Source organism: Salvelinus sp. IW2-2015, linkage group LG17 (genome assembly GCF_002910315.2).
Source record: "Salvelinus sp. IW2-2015 linkage group LG17, ASM291031v2, whole genome shotgun sequence".
Taxonomy (NCBI): Eukaryota; Metazoa; Chordata; class Actinopteri; order Salmoniformes; family Salmonidae; genus Salvelinus; species Salvelinus sp. IW2-2015.
In genome coordinates, this window is record NC_036857.1 from 7,043,327 (window position 1) to 7,061,956 (window position 18,630).

The 18,630-nt window shown below is 42.6% G+C and overlaps 1 protein-coding gene across 1 annotated transcript in view; it reads right to left on the minus strand.

The window, feature by feature from the left end:
- The window catches only part of LOC111977272 (dedicator of cytokinesis protein 3-like), a 77,749-nt gene that overhangs the window by 19,571 nt on the left and 39,548 nt on the right, over positions 1 to 18,630 (minus strand). The window contains exons 6-19 of the mRNA XM_070447825.1: positions 17,124 to 17,272; positions 16,035 to 16,119; positions 11,882 to 11,923; positions 11,353 to 11,531; positions 7,077 to 7,158; positions 6,804 to 6,864; positions 6,555 to 6,702; positions 4,744 to 4,832; positions 3,422 to 3,547; positions 1,330 to 1,454; positions 1,004 to 1,166; positions 746 to 852; positions 468 to 639; positions 237 to 334 (exon numbers count right to left, since the gene is read on the minus strand). Coding sequence (XP_070303926.1) covers positions 237 to 334; positions 468 to 639; positions 746 to 852; positions 1,004 to 1,166; positions 1,330 to 1,454; positions 3,422 to 3,547; positions 4,744 to 4,832; positions 6,555 to 6,702; positions 6,804 to 6,864; positions 7,077 to 7,158; positions 11,353 to 11,531; positions 11,882 to 11,923; positions 16,035 to 16,119; positions 17,124 to 17,272 — 1,626 coding nt within the window. The remainder of the gene's footprint in view (positions 1 to 236; positions 335 to 467; positions 640 to 745; positions 853 to 1,003; positions 1,167 to 1,329; positions 1,455 to 3,421; positions 3,548 to 4,743; positions 4,833 to 6,554; positions 6,703 to 6,803; positions 6,865 to 7,076; positions 7,159 to 11,352; positions 11,532 to 11,881; positions 11,924 to 16,034; positions 16,120 to 17,123; positions 17,273 to 18,630) is intronic.

Here is an 18,630-nt window from a genome sequence, read left to right on the forward strand (position 1 = left end):
GACAACCAGGTGAGGGGAGTTACTTACTAATTAGTGACCTTAATTCATCAATCAATTACAAGGGAGGAGCGAAAACCCGCAGACACTCGGCCCTCCGTGGAATGACTTTGACACGTGCATTACACCATCATAGTTCCCCAAACCCAATAACATAGGCTAGTCACAGATCTGTTAGTGTTTGGCCAAACAACAAAGAGGAGTCTTTCCTAGATGTATTGATTGAATAAGAGTGTTACCTTGACAATCTCCTCTCCATTGATGTGGCGTAGTTGACCCAAGATGTCTAACACCCTGTCAGGGTGGGCTTTCCAGTTCAGCAGAGCCAGGAGGTCCACTGGAAAAAGAGCAGAATAGAATAGACACAAAAACATGTGTGAAGCTCTGGGTAAAGTTTGAGGCTAGGCTAGTGAATTCTCTGTTATTGAGTGTGGTAGGATGTACAATACAGTGTAGTGAGCTGGCCTTACCGTTCTGAGTGAGCTTGGTGGAGCAGAGCTGTGTGGAGACCCAGAAGGTCTCCTTGGGGTTCCTCTGGAAGGGCAGGGTGGAGGGCAGGTTGGGGCAGCTGTTGAAGTCCTCTTTACAGCAGGGCATGCTCAGGTACAGGCCCTGGTTGCTGAACGTTGCATTCTCATCACACTGGGCAACAGAGGCACAGCAGAGAAACGTGTTAGATAGAAATTACAGAGAATAATGTAGAATATGTAAGCCTGTGTGTGCATGTCTGTGTCGCCTATGACCCCACCTTATAGACATAGAGCTCATGGCTCTCGTCTGACAGCGTGGTCCCATCCTCCCTCATAAGAGGAGTGAAGGCAAAACCAAACAGCTTCTTCTCCCCTTTGTCTTTAGCTGAGGAGAGACACAAAGGAATTACTGTATAGTTTATGCCATCTACACAGCATAAACAATACCAGACACAATTCTGTATTGCTATCAAGTTAATAATAATGATAACAATAATAACTTAATTTCTAAATCCTGTCCAGTGTTGTTGACATACTGGAACAGTGTCTGAACTCAAAGCGCAGATGTGATCCTCTGAAGCGGTCTATGGGGATGGGTAGTTTAATCATCTCACTCCAGCGAGGGCTGTTGTTGTGGTACAGGACAAAAGAGCGGTGTTCACTGGTGTTGGGCTCCCCACTACCCAGACTGATACAGTCCTGATGTGGGGAATAGAGAGAGGACAGGCACTCTTTAGAATGGATGGATGGATGGGTGGGTGAATGGATAGATAGATGGATAATGGTGTAATGGTCTGTCAAATGGTTGAAATCATGAAATCCAAATCAATTACGACAAACCAACAGAAATGTTCTCTGTTACCTTGAGTGTGTCCCCATCGGCGTAAAGCACATACACAGTGACCTCAATATTTTTCTGGACACTCTTGCCCCCCCTCTCAAAGTCCCCTCGCTCCAGGGTCAGGTACAGGTCATTACGAGTGTCACCTAGGATAAGGACACACAGTCAAGCCATGACAGTGTTCTGTTCTAGAGAATTCTCTCTCTACAGTGTCCCTACAGTTCAGAGGAACAGGCCTTAGAATGCCCACGAGACAATAACATCTCCACAAGTTCGAAGCCTATGACAGAACCAAATTAATGTTTCATGAGCACGGAATTGTTAGTTTATCTTTACTTTATACTCTGTGGTTTTTGCCTTCTATAATTTACCTCAGCCTCAAGTGATCCTAAGTCTGGGATATCCCCGAACATGGAGCTACGTATGCCTATAGGCAACGTCTTTAAAAAATTGCGGAAGTAAGCCATCTGGCTCAAAAAAATAAGGGATCCTGGGGTAGCTCAGATGAGTGTGGACATTATGAATTAGGACCAAACATTATTGTTCTTGTCAATAAAAAATGGCCCTCCTGAGTTCTAATATACACAGTAGCTCATAATAACTGTCTCAGCACCCTATGTGAGTCAGTGCTTAATGGAAAAGATATCAATGACTACAGTGAAAGAAGATATTGCAGTTATTTATAAGATCAGATTACTGTTATTTATATCTTACTCATTTCCTTGGGGACAGATGAGTCACTGACAGGGGTATTGGGAGGTATTTTAAATCGGAGTGAAAGGAAGTGGAGGGGTGTGTGTGTGTGTGTGTGTGTGTGTGTGTGTGTGTGTGTGTGTGTGTGTGTGTGTGTGTGTGTGTGTGTGTGTGTGNTGTGTGTGTGTGTGTGTGTGTGTGTGTGTGTGTGTGTGTGTGTGTGTGTGTGTGTGTGTGTGTGTGTATGTATGTACACTGTAGTATTCATCCAAATGGAACCCTAAAAGAGTGATGCCAAATGATGAAACAAAACACACACTTTATGGCCCTTCACTCCTTTGACAGAATCTTTGAATATCTTTGTTGTTTGTTTACAAATGGTCACAGTTTAAAGACATGCTCCGGTACTTTGGAGACTAAGAAATAATTGTTTTAATCTCCCGCTTTGGGCTGGATGTGTCAATGTGTTGTTCCTACATGCATAATCCATGATAATAGTTACTGTCTTACCTCATTTAGCCACAAAATCCCTAGTTTGAAAGCAACTGATTTCCCAAAGCTGTGCCACGCCATTTCCCTACGTTCCCCCCCCACGTGGGCCAGCCCTCTAGTAATTTGAGTTATAGCCAATGAGTGACAGAATTTGAGTGACAGTAACCAAGAGGGCTGCCCAGCGTTATCCAATGAGGTTGCAGGGCAGGCCCAACGGCTCAATGGACACAGCAGAGAGAGAGAGGGAGCTGCCTGCCATAAGATGAGGGACAGTGTCTGACAGACCAATCAACCTGCACATGTCCTCTATTGTATGCTTATTGTTATTATTCAATGTATTGTTATTTTGACCCTTGGTTATTGTTGTTACTGTTGTCCTGTTGACACTTTTGATTCTTATTATCTTAATATTGTAAATATCCAAAGTAAGCTTTGGCAATATGTACATTGTTACGTCATGCCAATAAAGCAAATTGAATTGAGAATGAAAGAGAGAGAACATATCTGCATATATGTGACATAGTACGCAATTTTCGGAGACCACTTTTGGCTCGTGGGTGCTACTGTCAGAACTACTGGCTAAAAAGTATACAAAAGCACCAGAGAATCTCTTTCAGCCTCTGACCCAAATGTTGTCGAAAGTAGGAAACACCTAGCCTACATTCTCTTCAGTACAGGCCTAACTCCTGCTGAGTGTTTATTTCAAGTGAAACATCTGATTTTGAGCATTTTGGACTGAGACTGGTGTCCAACTGTGTCAATGCAACTGGTGTCCTTCTGAACATCTGCTTATTCCCCCTTAAATAATCACTTCCCTTGAATGAAACACAAGCCATATTTTCTGGAACTCCTCCTTTCTCCCTACCCCCTACACCCTACCCTCTACTCCCTATCCCTTACCAACTACTCCCTATCCCCTACCCCTCACCTGGCATGATGACATCAGGGAAGCCCAGTTTGCGTGTGATGGCCAGAGACCTGCTGAACACAGCTTGGTTCTCCCTCCTGATCTGATCCAGTTCCCCCCGCAGCAGCTGTAGAGAGATGATGAGGCCTGGGAAGTGATGGAGAGGGAGGGAGAGAGGGATTTAAGGGAGTGAAGGGATGTAGAGAGGCAGGGGGAAGGGAGGGAGGAAGTGAGAGGGGGGAAAGAGGAAGTGAGGGTAGAGGGAGGAGAATTAAAAGGGACAGAGAGAAAGAGATAGGAGAGAGAGAATGAGTGAAAGGATGGAGGGAGTGAAGGGATGGAGAGGGAGTGAAGGGAGGGAGGGAGTGAAGGGATGGAGAGGGAGGGAGGGAGTGAAGGGAGGGAGGGAGGGAATGAAGGGATGGAGAGAGGAGGCATGGACAGGGGCAGGGGGAGGGAGGGAGGGAAATAGGAAGAGGAGGAGAAGGATAAGGGATAGAGAAAGAGAGAGGAGAGAGAGAATGAAAGAGAGAATGAGGGGAGGGAGGAATAGAGGGGTATTTAAGGGACATTAGTCAGAGTGCGGGGGAGGAAGAGACAGACAGGAGCATGGATGGAGAGATAAAGTCACAGCGAGGAAAGGAGAGAGAAAAAAAGGTGGGGTGGCATTAGGAATAGAAAAAGAGAGAAGGGTATGGAACAAGACAAGATGACGGAATTCAGTGACTCATATTATGCTACAGAAATATACCAGTGTGAAACACAAGAAAGACAACACTGAGCAACATGAAGATGCATGCAACACAGACATTCTATCAGTCTAACTAAAATGGAGGTCTGTTTGAACTGACATGTGGAACCACAGAGCACATTTCCTCTGCATCATCACATTGTGGATGTATCCTGTACATGTGCAGTGAAACGTCAATAATGAGAGCCCTTTCCTTCAGCTTGTCCTTAATGCTGATTGACATAGTCATGGTGATCAAGACGCCATTATGACAATGAATATCTGATTTAACCTTGGAGGACCTCTAAGACAGATATGGCCGGTAACGTCTATGTCTCAAAGCTGAAACGAAACGTTCTATATACTTTACCTTCTTTGTCAGTTGGTTATTCACATCCTTTAACATGTAATGTCCTAGAAGTCCATTTCAATTCAGTCAATTTAGGAGACTAATTGGCATTTCAATTTAAAAAAATGGAAAACTGCCATTTTTCTTCAATGAGGATTTCTCAAGTTCTTGAAATGGAATTCCAATTACTTCCTGAATTGATTGCCATTGAAATGGAACGGACCAAAACCCTGGCCCCAGAGGATGAATGATCATCATATGTACCATAGTTGGTGCTAGGGGCCGAGTACTTTGTGCTGGACTTGCGTATGATGTTCTCGTGGATCTGAAACCACTCGTTCTCATTATTACATCTGGAGAAAAAGATAGAGAGAAGACAGAGGGAAGACAGAGAGAAGACAGAGAGACAATAGAGAGATGGTAGAGAGAAGACAGAGAAGATAGAGAGAAGATACAGAGAAGAGAGAAAATAGAGATAAAATAGAGAGAAGCATTAATGACACACACATTAGAGGGGGAGAGATGGACAGATGTGGACGGTTGTGTCCCTGAAGCGTTTTCCTCCTGGAGAAAAGATACCAGTGGGGGGACATGCTATCAAGCAGCACATTACCCCAAAAGCACAGGCCTCTAAGCTGAGTTGACAGACAGCTCTCTGTCCTCTCCTTTCCTCCTCTCCTTTCCTCTCCACCAGGCTTTTTCATTACTGTAGGCCCGTGGGCCCCTGGGAGAGGAATGGGGGGAAAGCACTGGCTGGAGCCTTATTTATTTGTATTTTTTATGTAACCTTTATTTAACTAGGCAAGTCAGTTAAGAACAAATTCTTACTTACAATGATGGCCTACCCCGGCCAAACCCAGACGACGCTGGGCCAATTGTGCGCCGCCCTATGGTACTCCCAATCACGACCGGATATGATACAGCCTGGATTCGTCACTATAGTGACGCCTCTTGCACTGAGATGCAGTGCCTAAACCGCTGTGCAACTCGGGAGCCCCTTATAGGGGAGGACAGTTTAGTGGCAGCTCTGCTCTACACTCAAAACGCTGCTCGCTTTTTCCTCTGAGGAGACGTGCATAGGGCTGATAATAATCATCATAACAATAGTTAACGTTATACAGCAATTCATTTCTATAATTCATTTAGTGTAGAGCAAGCTCCTTTAGATGTCCTTCTGCAATGTGGATAAAAGGGCATCGAAACAGTAGATATCAGTAGCGTCGGGCTATCTAGACCACATCCAAAAGCCCTGACACAGAGTCCTGACAGAGGAGGCCGAATGCTGWGGAAGAGGAGGAGGAGAGGAGGAGGAGAGGGGGAAGAGGGAAGGAGGATAGGAGGACACACATGCGTTATAGCTATCTGTTGAGTCACTGCCTCAGAATGCTTAGCTCAGTGTTATTTTCCCTTCTACTACTCCTCAAACTTTGTCCTCTAACTTTGTCTAAGTGCATTTGTCTAAGTGTCATCTCCCTCCTTTCTCATACACACACACTCTCTCTATCTCTAACTCTCTCTGTCTATCTCTCTGACTTGCACTCTCACACTCTCTTTCTCTGTCGCTCACTCATGCCTTCATTGCTTGGCGGGTTACAGGAGTGTCTCTTGCATGGTGCCTAACAGAGGGAGCCAGATTCCCATCACGCCAGGAGCACAATCTTAGGCCCTGGTTGAACAGATATTGATTTTCCAGAGGACACTTCATTATCATTCTGGTCCAAAAACAAAGCGCATCAACACAGTCAAGCACTTGGTTGGAAACATTCACAGAACATTGGTAGAACATCATGCCTCAGTAAACACAGTGGAATTCCAACCAATGGCGCTGTTTTTGGAGTCTTTTCACAGTCATTTTAATGGAGATATCTTTGTAAAAGGCTGATGACACATTACATTGTTAGTAGTCAGTTATTCTGGCTACTAACATCCATTTAGATGGCGTCCATATTTACCAGGACTCCAGCTACATGTAGTATGTGGTGTCAGCTAAATATTGCTTTAGTATTTAGAAAAACGTTGGTTAATTGTAAATCGCTCTGGATAAGATCATGACTAAAATGTAGACTGTGACTCACGTGTAAACTTTGAGTACAAAGTCCTTCTCCTCTTTGAGGTCAGTGATGGTGTGGAACACGTCACTCATGGCCAGGACAGCACAGCCGTACGGTCTCCTGTACTGCACGTGGGGCAGACCCTTCTTTGAGTCATTCAACAACATACGACCTGGATACAACAACAACAACAATGCATTAGCTCCATATGAGTAATAGCTTTCCTGGAAATCACATTGGGATATTTCTGTTACTCCGTTTCACAAGGCTTACCAGTTCGTATGACATGTGTCACAATGTACAGGTCTCTCTTCAAGTCCTTACTGCTCAGATCCTAAGGACAAAACAACCATTAACACAAAACACTGTAGCCGACTTACAGTGCATGGATGTTTCCACATTAGGTAACTACATTATTTATTTGGATTATTGCTGTTTTACTGTTATTGCTGTTGAATCACATAATCCATGAATAGCTAATCCAAAACTAAAATCCTATGAGTGTCTATCAGTGGCATCATGTGAGTGAGGAGAGCGAAGAGTTACCGTGAAGAGAGCACACAGACGGTCCACTTTCTCTGGGTTCTTTGGCCCTCCATTTTTGTTTAGTCTCACCATAAACTTCTCACTAAGAAGGGAGATAAAACATACAGAATATAACATTAATTGAGGCACATTGTTTTTAATTGAATCCTTATTAAAACCAGGAAGTCCCATTGAGATAAATCATCTATTTACAAAGTGAAAGGAACCCTGAGCAGTCCTGTATCGTGTGTAAATAGGACACATGAGCGAAGTGGCCTTGCACTAAGTAAGGGTGACATGTTGTGTGTAGGAGGGATGTCTACTATGCCCTCTAGTAAGGGTGACATGTTGTGGGTGGGGGGTGTGTAAACAAATAGGGCTATCTTCTGTATACCATCCCTACCTTGTCACAACACAACTGATTGGCTGAAACGCATTAAGAAGGAAAGAAATTCTAAAAATGTACTTTGAACAAGGCACACCTGTTAATTGAAATGCATTCCAGGTGACTACCTCATGAAGCTGGTTGAGAGAATGCCAAGAGTGTGCAAAGCTGTCACCAGGGCAAAGGGTGGCTACTTTGAAGAATCTAAAATATATTTTGATGTGATTGCCACTTATTTTGTTACTACATGATTCCATACGTGTTATTTCATAGTTCTGATGCCTTTACATTTATTATACAATGTAGAAAATAGTACAATAAATAAAAAACATTGAATGAGAAGGTAAGTCCAAACGTTTGACTCTTACTGTATATATTTAAATATATATATATACTGAACAGAAAAATGATACAATTTCAACGATTTTACTAAGTTCGAGTTCATATTAGGAAATCAGTCAATTGAAATAAATGTATTAGGCCCTAATCTATGGATTTCACATGACTGGGCAGAGCGCAGCCATGGGTGGGCCTAGGAGGGCATAGGCCCACCCACTTGGGAGCCAGGCCCAGCCAATCAAAATGAGTTTTTCCCCACAAAAGGACTTTATTACAGAAATACAGAAATACACCTCAATTTCATCAACTGTCCTGGTGGATGGTCTCAGACGATCCCTCAGGTGAAGAAGCTGTGCGTGGAGGGCCTGGTCTGCGGTTGTGAGGCCGGTTGGAAGTACTGCCAATTTCTCTAAAACGACGTTGGAGGCCGCTTATGGTAGATAAATGAACATTCAATTCTCTGGCAACAGCGCTGGTGGAGATTCCTGCAGTCAGCATGCCAATTGCACACTCCCTCAAAATTAGGACATCTGTGGCATTATGTTGTGTGAAAAAACGGCATATTTAAGAGTGGCCTTTGATTGTCCCCAGCACAAGGTGCACCTATGTAATGATCATGCTGTTTAATCAGCTTCTTTATATGCAACACATGTCAGGTTGATGGATTATCTTGGCAAAGGAGAATTGTAAACTAACAGGGATGTCAACATATTTGTATATTCTGTTATAATCTCCACCCGGCACAGCCAGAAGAGGACTGGCCACCCCTCATAGCCTGGTTCCTCTCTAGGTTTCTTCCTAGGTTTTGGCCTTTCTAGGGAGTTTTTCCTAGCCACCGTGCTTCTACACCTGCATTGCTTGCTGTTTGGGGTTTTAGGCTGGGTTTATGTACAGCACTTTGAGATATCAGCTGATGTAAGAACGGCTATATAAATACATTTGATTTGATATAGACAGGTGTGTGTCATTCCAAGTCATGTCCAAGCAATTGAGTTTACCACCTGTGGACTCCAAGTTGTAGAAACATCTCAAAGATGATCAATGGAAACAGGATGCACCTGAGCTCAATTTAGAGTCTCATAGCAAAGGGTCTGAATACTTATGTAAAAAACATGTGTTTTTGCTTTGTTATTATGGGGTATTGTGTATATATTGCAGAGGAAATGGTTTTATTTAAACCATTTTAAAATAAGGTGGTAGCATAACAAAATGTGGAAAGAATTCAAGGGGTCTGAATACTTTCCGAAGGCACTGTACATGTCGTGGGATGCTTTTCACAAGGACATATTGTTTTGTGTCAGGATTCCTGAGCATGAAACGCATATGGGATTTTCAGTGTGCTGGATGGCTATATTGACAAAAAACTGATTCCATATGGGATCGAATGGTGGGCTTTTACACAGATGGGGTTCCATCTATCACGGGAGAGCGGCCAGTCCTCTGCACTCAAGTTCTCCCATATGGACGCATTGTATGATCCACTGAGAGCAACTGGTGGCAAAAGAGCTGTGAGCACAGAACTGGGAGATATACTACAGCAGGTAACTTTGATTGTAAACTACATCAAACCACATCCACTGAGCGCACGCCTGTTCACAAAACTATGTGGAAACATGGGATCAGAGCATGATAATGTTCTATTTCACACTGAGGCTTGGTGGTTATTGAGGGGGGGGTGATGTAAATATTTTTTACATTGAGAGAGGAACTGTTGTTATTCACAATGGATTTTTTTTAAACAGACTTGGTTGACTTTCTGTGTAATGAATAGAAAATAACAGAAAACAGTATCAGTATGATGACTGCTCAAATCCAACGCTTTGAAGACCACTTTGGGACGGACCTACTTCCCAATCCGTTTCACTGTGATCCTGGCTCAGTTGACATGCCGGTAAGTGAAATCGAACAGCTGATCGAGATGTCATTGGACCAAATGCTGTAGACAACGCATTCATGGGTCACTACGGAGGATTTTCAATTCCTGACACAAAGGGAATAAATAGTGTTCAAAAAGAACTGGGAAACTAGAAAATATCTGACTTCTGACTTCAGTGCACTTGAGACCACTGGGACCTCGGAAAGAAAATCCTTTTGAACAGTCACCCAACTCGGAATTCCAACTCGGGAACTCGTGCCTCTTTCTAGAGTTCTGACTTTCCGACCTAAAGATACCTGGTCTCATGGGAGACCCATGAGGCGGCGCACAATGGCCCAGCATCGTCCGGGTTAGGGGAGTGTTTGGCCGGCCGGGATTTCCTTATCCCATCTCACTCTAGCGACTCCTTGTGGCAGGTCAGGCGCCTGCAAGCTGGTGTTTCCTCCGACACATTCTTGCGGCTGGCTTCCGGGTTGAGTGAGCAGTGTGTCAAGAAGCAGCGCAGCTTGGCAGGGTCGTGTTTCGGAGGACCCATGACGCTCGACCTTCTCCTCTCCCAAGTCTGTAGGGGAGTTGCAGCGATGGGACAAGACTAACTACGAATTGGCTATCACGAAATTGGGGAGAAAAAGAGGTAAAGGTTAAAAAAAATATTATAATAAAATAAAAAATGCAATGGTAGGCTACCCTTTGCCAGCCCATATCTGTGTGAAGCTGGATTCAGTGCTCTCATCTGCATTAATACCCAATATTGATCCAGGCTGGATGTGACAGCAGAGATGAGGTGCACATTGTCGACCACGCCCCCTGACTTTGAGAAGCTCCGATGCGACACGCATCAAACACACCCATCTCATTAGTGGTGGTGAGATAACAGACATTATGTCAGACTAATTTGCAATTAACTGCCCAACATTAAAAGTATGTGAGTATGAGTTGAGAAAATCAGAAATACTGTTAGAATGTTTTTCAATTGGCTGCCATAGCCCCAAATAAAAAAGTAAACACCGGCTGTTAATTACATAATTTCTTTCACATGGATGGGGTCGCGAGAATATTCAGATATGGGGTCGTTGGCCCAAAAAGTTTTGGAATCCCTGATTTAGCCAATGACACCTTCTTGATGAATAAATCTAATTCAAATGTTTGGTTGTCTCTCTATAATACTAGCCTCGTGACTTTAGCTAGCCCAGATAGGTTCCCAATCTCCCAATCTCATAACTAGCTATCAAGCCATTTCAGACTATCAATCAAGTTAGAGTAGCTTGTCTAACTATCTTAGCTGCCATGCCTGCTGGCAAGGTTGCTAGACTTTAGAAAATACAAAATGTGCTTTAATTCTTGGGTTATGAGACTATATACAAGGGTGGCAGTTGTAGAAACTCCTAGGCATACAAGTTGTTAAAGAATCAATTTGATTGATAAATTTAAATGACAATTGAACAGGCAAAGAGGTATGCTATATATTTTCTTTTACATAGAATTAGCCACAATGATTATGGCGTTAAGAGTGCTGGAAAAAGCTGTTTCATTTGTTTGAAAAATTCTAAATTCTCTGATATCCTATCATCCCCCCACCCYTGTGTAATTCATGCCCTCTCTAAAATAATGGGTGTGTGAATATGTCCTGTGTGTGAATGTGTCCTTTGTGTGTGTGTCCTATGTGTGTATAGAGTGTTGACTGCGCGTGTAGTGACCTGATCTGTTTGTTGTCGCGGGTGTCGTAGAGGGAGAAGAAGACGTCTGCGTCCTCGCTGATGGTGTTATAGGTGAAGCTCTTCAAGTTGATGAAGAGGTGGTGCTGCACCGGAACATGGCAACCGTCTCCATGACGCTGACGCATGCTGTCGCCCTGAGAACGAACGGACGACGAACACTAACAAGACAGGTCCTTACTGCGGGGCAAAGCTCCGACTGCGCTGCACACATGCTACGTGTATCTACCCTGTGAAGGTTGTCACCGTGTAGTAGACATTATAGTGGATGTGGTTTGCAAGGTAGGTGATCGTTCACATTGAATGGATTTGTGTTTGTCTTGTGTTTATGGCAGTGTTGATGGCAAAGTTGATCATTCAAAATGGTGCCATGTGTTTTATCAGTAAAATTATATTTTCAATTGAATGAGTGACAAAGTGTTGGTAATCATAAAAAATGGTGGCGTGTCAAGTTCTCATATGCTGTATCTCTACTGGTTATCTAGCGTTGTAGATTTAATTGAGGTCATACCTGGTTTGTGCTTGGCTGGCCACTGTGTCGGCTGGATGCATGCTGTGGGGTACACAGAGGGAAAGAGAGAGAGATTTCAGTTTAGTCAACCCATTTTATTGCCTTCTTACTCATCAATAAACTAGTTCTGTTTGTACACCTCAAATCGGGCCTCACAAAGAACCCACACCTGTTGTGTAGGATAGTGCAATAGATGCATGAAATCTGATAAAAAGGCGCCCACCAATTTTGCCAAGAGGCTGCTTCAGTGAGCTGTATCCCTAAAATAAGCCCACGAGGTAGAACGTTAGCCCGTGGGAGACAAGAGGACAAAGCCTGTATCACCTACACACACACATAGTCACACACACACACACCACTGTGCTCTGCAACCTTAGAGATCTCCTTTACTCCTGCCTGAAGAGGCGCCAAGGCCTGTGTATCCCGCCAAAAACAAGCTCACTTTCATCGACAGAGTGTGGAGGCTTTTTGGCAGGGATGCGCCACGCTGTTGTTTCTGGGCCAAGCACTTACTGCACTAACAATCTTCCTGCAAAGCCGCAAAAAACGGCACAGGTATAATAGGCGACCGCTGGGAAGTTGGACCCTTTACTATTGGTCAGACTGGGTCTACCATTTCCAAGATGGCTTCCCCAAAAACATGACATGGGCATCTATCTGAGCAGTGACTACACTTAGCTAATTCTGGATCTGGCTGAGTATTCTTTCACTGGAGGTGTAAACTTAATTTAGAACTCCCTCCTACCCTACGTTACTACAGTTTAGAACTCCTCCTACCCTACGTTACTACAGTTTAGAACTCCTCCTACCCTACGTTACTACAGTTTAGAACTCCCTCCTATCCTACGTTACTACAGTTTAGAACTCCCTCCTACCCTACGTTACTACAGTTTAGAACTCCCTCCTACCCTACGTTACTACAGTTTAGAACTCCCTCACTTTTCAGTGACCTACCCTACGTTACTACAGTTTAGAACTCCCTCCTATCCTACGTTACTACAGTTTAGAACTCCCTCCTACCCTACAGTTTTGAACTCCCTCCTCCCTACGTTACTACAGTTTCAGAAACCCCCCCTACCCTACGTTACTACAGTTTAGAACTCCCTCCTAATTACTAAAGTTTAGAACTCCCTCCTACATTACTATAGTTTAGAACTCCCTCCTACATTATTATAGTTAGAAACTCCCTCCTACATTATTATAGTTTAGAACTCCCTCCTACATTATTATAGTTTAGAACCCCCTCCTACATTAATAAAGTTTAGAACCCCCTCCTACATTAATATAGTTTAGAACTCCCTCCTACATTACTATAGTTTAGAACTCCCTCCTACATTTATTAGTTTAGAACTCCCTCCTACATTATTATAGTTTAGAACTCCCTCCTACATTATTATAGTTTAGAACCCCCTCCTACATTAATATAGTTTAGAACCCCCTCCTACATTAATATAGTTTAGAACCCCCTCCTACATTATTATAGTTTAGAACTCCCTCCTACATTAATATAGTTTAGAACTCCCTCCTACATTAATATAGTTTAGAACCCCCTCCTACATTAATATAGTTTAGAACCCCCTCCTACATTAATATAGTTTAGAACCCCCTCCTACATTAATATAGTTTAGAACCCCCTCCTACATTAATATAGTTTAGAACTCCCTCCTACATTAATTAGTTTAGAACTCCTCCTACATTAATATAGTTTAGAACTCCCTCCTACATTATTATAAGTTTAGAACTCCCTCCTACATTAATATTAGTTTAGAACCCCCTCCTACATTAATATAGTTTAGAACCCCTCTACTTAATATAGTTTAGAACCCCCTCCTACATTAATATAGTTTAGAACTCCCTCCTACATTATTATAGTTAGAACTCCCTCCTACATTAATATAGTTTAGAACCCCCTCCTACATTAATATAGTTTAGATTATAACCCCTCCTACATTAATATAGTTTAGAACCCCCTCCTACATTAATATAGTTTAGAACCCCCTCCTACATTAATATAGTTTAGAACTCCCTCCTACATTAATATAGTTTAGAACCCCCTCCTACATTAATATAGTTTAGAAACCCCCTCCTACATTACTATAGTTTAGAACTCCCTCCTACATTAATATAGTTTAGAACTCCCTCCTACGTTACTAAAGTTTAGAACTCCCTCCTACGTTACTATAGTTTAGAACTCCCTCCTACATTATATAGTTTAGAACTCCCTCCTACATTATTATAGTTTAGAACTCCCTCCTACATTAATATAGTTTAGAACTCCCTCCTACATTATTATAGTTTTAGAACTCCCTCCTACATTACTATAGTTTAGAACTCCCTCCTACATTAATATAGTTTAGAACTCCCTCCTACGTTACTAAAGTTTAGAACTCCCTCCTACGTTACTAAAGTTTAGAACTCCCTGCTACGTTACTAAAGTTTAGAACTCCCTCCTACATTAATATAGTTTACAACTCCCTCCTACGTTACTAAAGTTTAGAACTCCCTCCTACGTTACTAAAGTTTAGAACTCCCTGCTACGTTACTAAAGTTTAGAACTCCCTCCTACATTAGTACAGCTTAGAACTCCCTCCTACGTTACTACAGCTTAGAACTCCCTCCTACGTTACTACAGCTTATTGAAAATCCCAAGAGAACATTTAGGATATAACTTATTTATTATTTCTTAACTGGAGATGGGATTAGTTTACGTAACCCAGACTGTAACATGTCATTAATTTACAATAACTCAACGTGTGTGTTTTTACAAAACCTCTTCTAGGTTGTCACAGCGCATTCTCGCTTGTGAGAGTCACGTGCGTGCTGGGAGAGGGACAAACTCAATATGACAGCAACGTGCGCTTAAAGAATAGGGGGGATGAAATGGTTAGATCCACAACAGCGGAGTCGCGCCTCTCATGAGTCACCTTCCTATGGATGATTTGATAAATCGGCACATTCCCTAACACACACACACACACACACATGCACACACATGCACACGCACTCCAAAACACCCTCACTCAGAAAATGCATACAAGACACACACACACATTTACACGTTCATAAGAAGGCAGACACACACAAAATCATATAGCACACAGGCATATGCACACACACACTCACACGCACACGTACATGCACACACAAACACGCAAACAGAATCCAACATTAATTTGCATAAATACTCTTTGTCAGTGTACCATACAAATAAATAATTAACACCCACACACTTCTATTAGAATACTATCACACACAAGAGTCATATCTGTGGAAGTACACTATGCATGTATAATATCTGTGGAAGTACACTATGCATGTATAATATCTGTGGAAGTACACTATGCATGTATAATATCTGTGGAAGAACACTATGCATGTATATGCATAGTAAATGCACATCTTGAGGGCAGGTTGACTTTTATTGGGATGAGTCTTGTCCTGGAGGCAGAACTGAGCTGCAAAGACAAAATTGGCAATATTGTAAAAATTCATGAAAGAAAAAAAACGTGCTTTTTGGTCTTAATTTAAGGTTAGGGTTAGGCATTAAGGTTAACAGTGTGGTTAGGGTTAGGTTTAAAAAAAATAGTAATAATTGATGACTTTGTGGCTGTGCCAGCTAGTGACCAGAGCTGCCTCTAGAACAAGATTCATGACCTGCATCTTGAGGGTCACTGTTTTCTCAATGGCCAGGGGGTGACAGAGTTAACGATAATGGCCAGGGAGTTGACAGGGAGAACAATAATGGCCAGGGGGTTGACAGGGAGAACAATAATGGCCAGGGGGTTGACAGGAGAACAATAATGGCCAGGGTTGACAGATAACGATAATGGCCAGGGGTTGACAGGAAAACGATAATGGCCAGGGGGTTGACAGGGAGAACAATAATGGCCAGGGGTTGACAGGAATAACGATAATGGCCAGGGGGTGACAGGAAACAATAATGGCCAGGGGTTGACAGGATAACGATAATGGCCAGGGAGTTGACAAAGGTAAATGATAATGGCCAGGGGTTGACAAAGGTAAATGATAATGGCCAGGGGTTGACAGAGGTAACGATGTGTAATACATTTGCATTCACACATAAACACCCACATAAATATGGCCATGTACAGAATGCACCAATTACAGATAAAGTTTCATATGTTCACAGTACCAATTTGTAGAGTTCAGATACACTGATATGATCCGGATCCACCATTTCAAACTCCTTTCTAGGAACAAGGTCCAAGCCAAGGTGCCTATTTGAGAGAGAGAGAGAGAGAGAGAGAGAGGAGAGAGAGAAGAGAGAGAGAGAGAGAGAGAGAGAGAGAGAGAGAGAGAGAGAGAGAGAGAGAGAGAGAGAGAGAGAGAGAGAGAGAGAGAGAGGAGAGAGAAGAGAGAGAGCAGAGAGGGGATCCACAAATCATAACATTAACCATCCAAGAAAACACAACTGACATTCAAAAAAAAATATTCAAAAAGCATTTCCTCATCGAAAGAATACCCTCATTAATAAGCACTGTCTGAACAACTAATTAGCTCATTGGCAGCACGTTAACATTCATACAACTTCCCAACTAAACAGTGTTTTTATGTTGTATGCAGTTTAGCTAAATATACATATTTTTTAAGTATCTAAAGTTCACCCAAATCCATTTAACTAAGATTAAGGGAAAAGTTCAAGTTGACCCAACAGATGGCCTTTTCATTTTAAGCTCTTCCTTGGATGATGAGGACGGAGCCCAGAGAGCTCTCTCTACGGGTGGCTACTAATCTAGTTGATAACGTAGGATCAATCAGTAAGGACAGCTCACTTTACATCATTCAGTAAGCACAATATCATTCACATTGCTTCCTCTTCTATGGGCACAGCAGGAATTTATATCTGATGTTGACAATGTTCTCATCAACAGCACAGCATCATGTCCAGGGCTCTAAATTACAATTTTCGTTGGTAGCACTGGTGCTCCAAACTTTAAAAAGATAGGAGCACAACATAGGAACACCCGTCGGATGGTTAGAGCATGTTGCTGGCAACACCAAGGACCTGGGATCAATTCATTCCCCTTGGGGCCAACTATAGAGTACTGCATAAGTACTATGATAGGTACTAGAAGTCTCTTTGGATAGACGCATCTGCTAAATGACTGTGTCATTACATTACATCTACATTATATACTGTAACATGATACAGTGTTATACACACACACGCGGTCACACTCAATATGGTCTCTTGCCTATGCGATACAGTACAATAACTCACTCGTTGCCCCAGTCCAGGCGCACAGTGATGTGGCGTTTGATCTCTCTGGTCTGGTCTTGGGCCAGGTGACCCTGGATGAGCTGCCGGCGCAGGTCGATGAGCTCATTCATCACATGACGCAGTTTGTGGAACAGGTCCACCTTGTGCTTCTGTGTGGATCACATACACAACAATATGATCAAAACATAGAACATTGCATATGACATTACATGGTTCAATACACATTGAGTCTTGGAGACTCTCACACTATAGTATGCCTACTGTATATTGGTCTGAACAATGACGTTTCCATGTTAGTACCTCTATGTTGATGAGAGTTCCCTAGTCTGCTATGAGAGAACCCAGTACCTCCAGCTCCAGGCAGCCTCATGATTCGATCCCTGGTTTTAAATATACTTCCATTATGAAACACACAGCTAACCAACTAGCTACTGTCAGAGTGCAGGTGTTCCTCCTGAGAGTAGAAGGTCAGGGTTATGAAAGTGTAATGAGTGTTAATAAAACACACTGTGACATGGCTGTGTCATGAAATAATTATGCCGGAATTATGCAACTATTGAGGAAAATGGTTCAGTGAAGCCTATTTCTCTGTTATTAACAACCAACAAGGATCTTTCTTTTCTACTAGAGGTTACATATGATACCATATGATAGAGCTAAAATACTAGTATAATTAATTAAGAAGATTTTTTTTTTTAAGTCCTACTAGGCTACCTAGTTACCATACGAGTTCCATTGGAGGCTACCTAGTTACCATACGATTTCCATTGGAGGCTACCTAGTTACCATACGAGTTCCATTGGAGGCTACCTTGTTACCATACGATACATTGGAGGCTAACTAGTTACCATACGAGTTCCATTGGAGGCTACCTAGTTACCATACGAGTTCCATTGGAGGCACCTAGTTACCATACGAGTTCCACTGGAGGCTAACTAGTTACCATACGAGTTCTACTGGAGGCTACCTAGTTACCATATGAATTCTATTGGAGGCTACCTAGTTACCATACGAGTTCTACTGGAGGCTACCTAGTTACCATATGAATTCCATTGGAGGCTACCTAGTTACCATATGAGTACAAACATAATTAATTAGGAAAATAATATTTTTTAAGTCCTACTCAGCTGACCTACATGTGATACAGGGTTTCATCAGCCACAGCTTCATGGAAACAAACTTTTCTCCATGACCAAGGACATCACTTTTAATTGAGCAGCGCACACTACTTCCCAGGTTTGTTTAAATAAGTGCAAAGATTAAGCGCATCCACAACGTTCATGTACATTTAATGAGGGTAAACATTCCATGTTCTCAAACTGCTCATGGCTGGAGGAAAACAAAGATTTTAGTCAGAGTTGATGAGGCATCTCGGACGGCTGTTCTGTAAGGCCTAATTATGTACATTACAACAGATACACATTAATGCTCAAGCCATCGCTCCCTGAAGTACCACTATGAATTCTAATTGGCAGCAAAATGCCTCGAGGGCAAAACATTCAAGGAA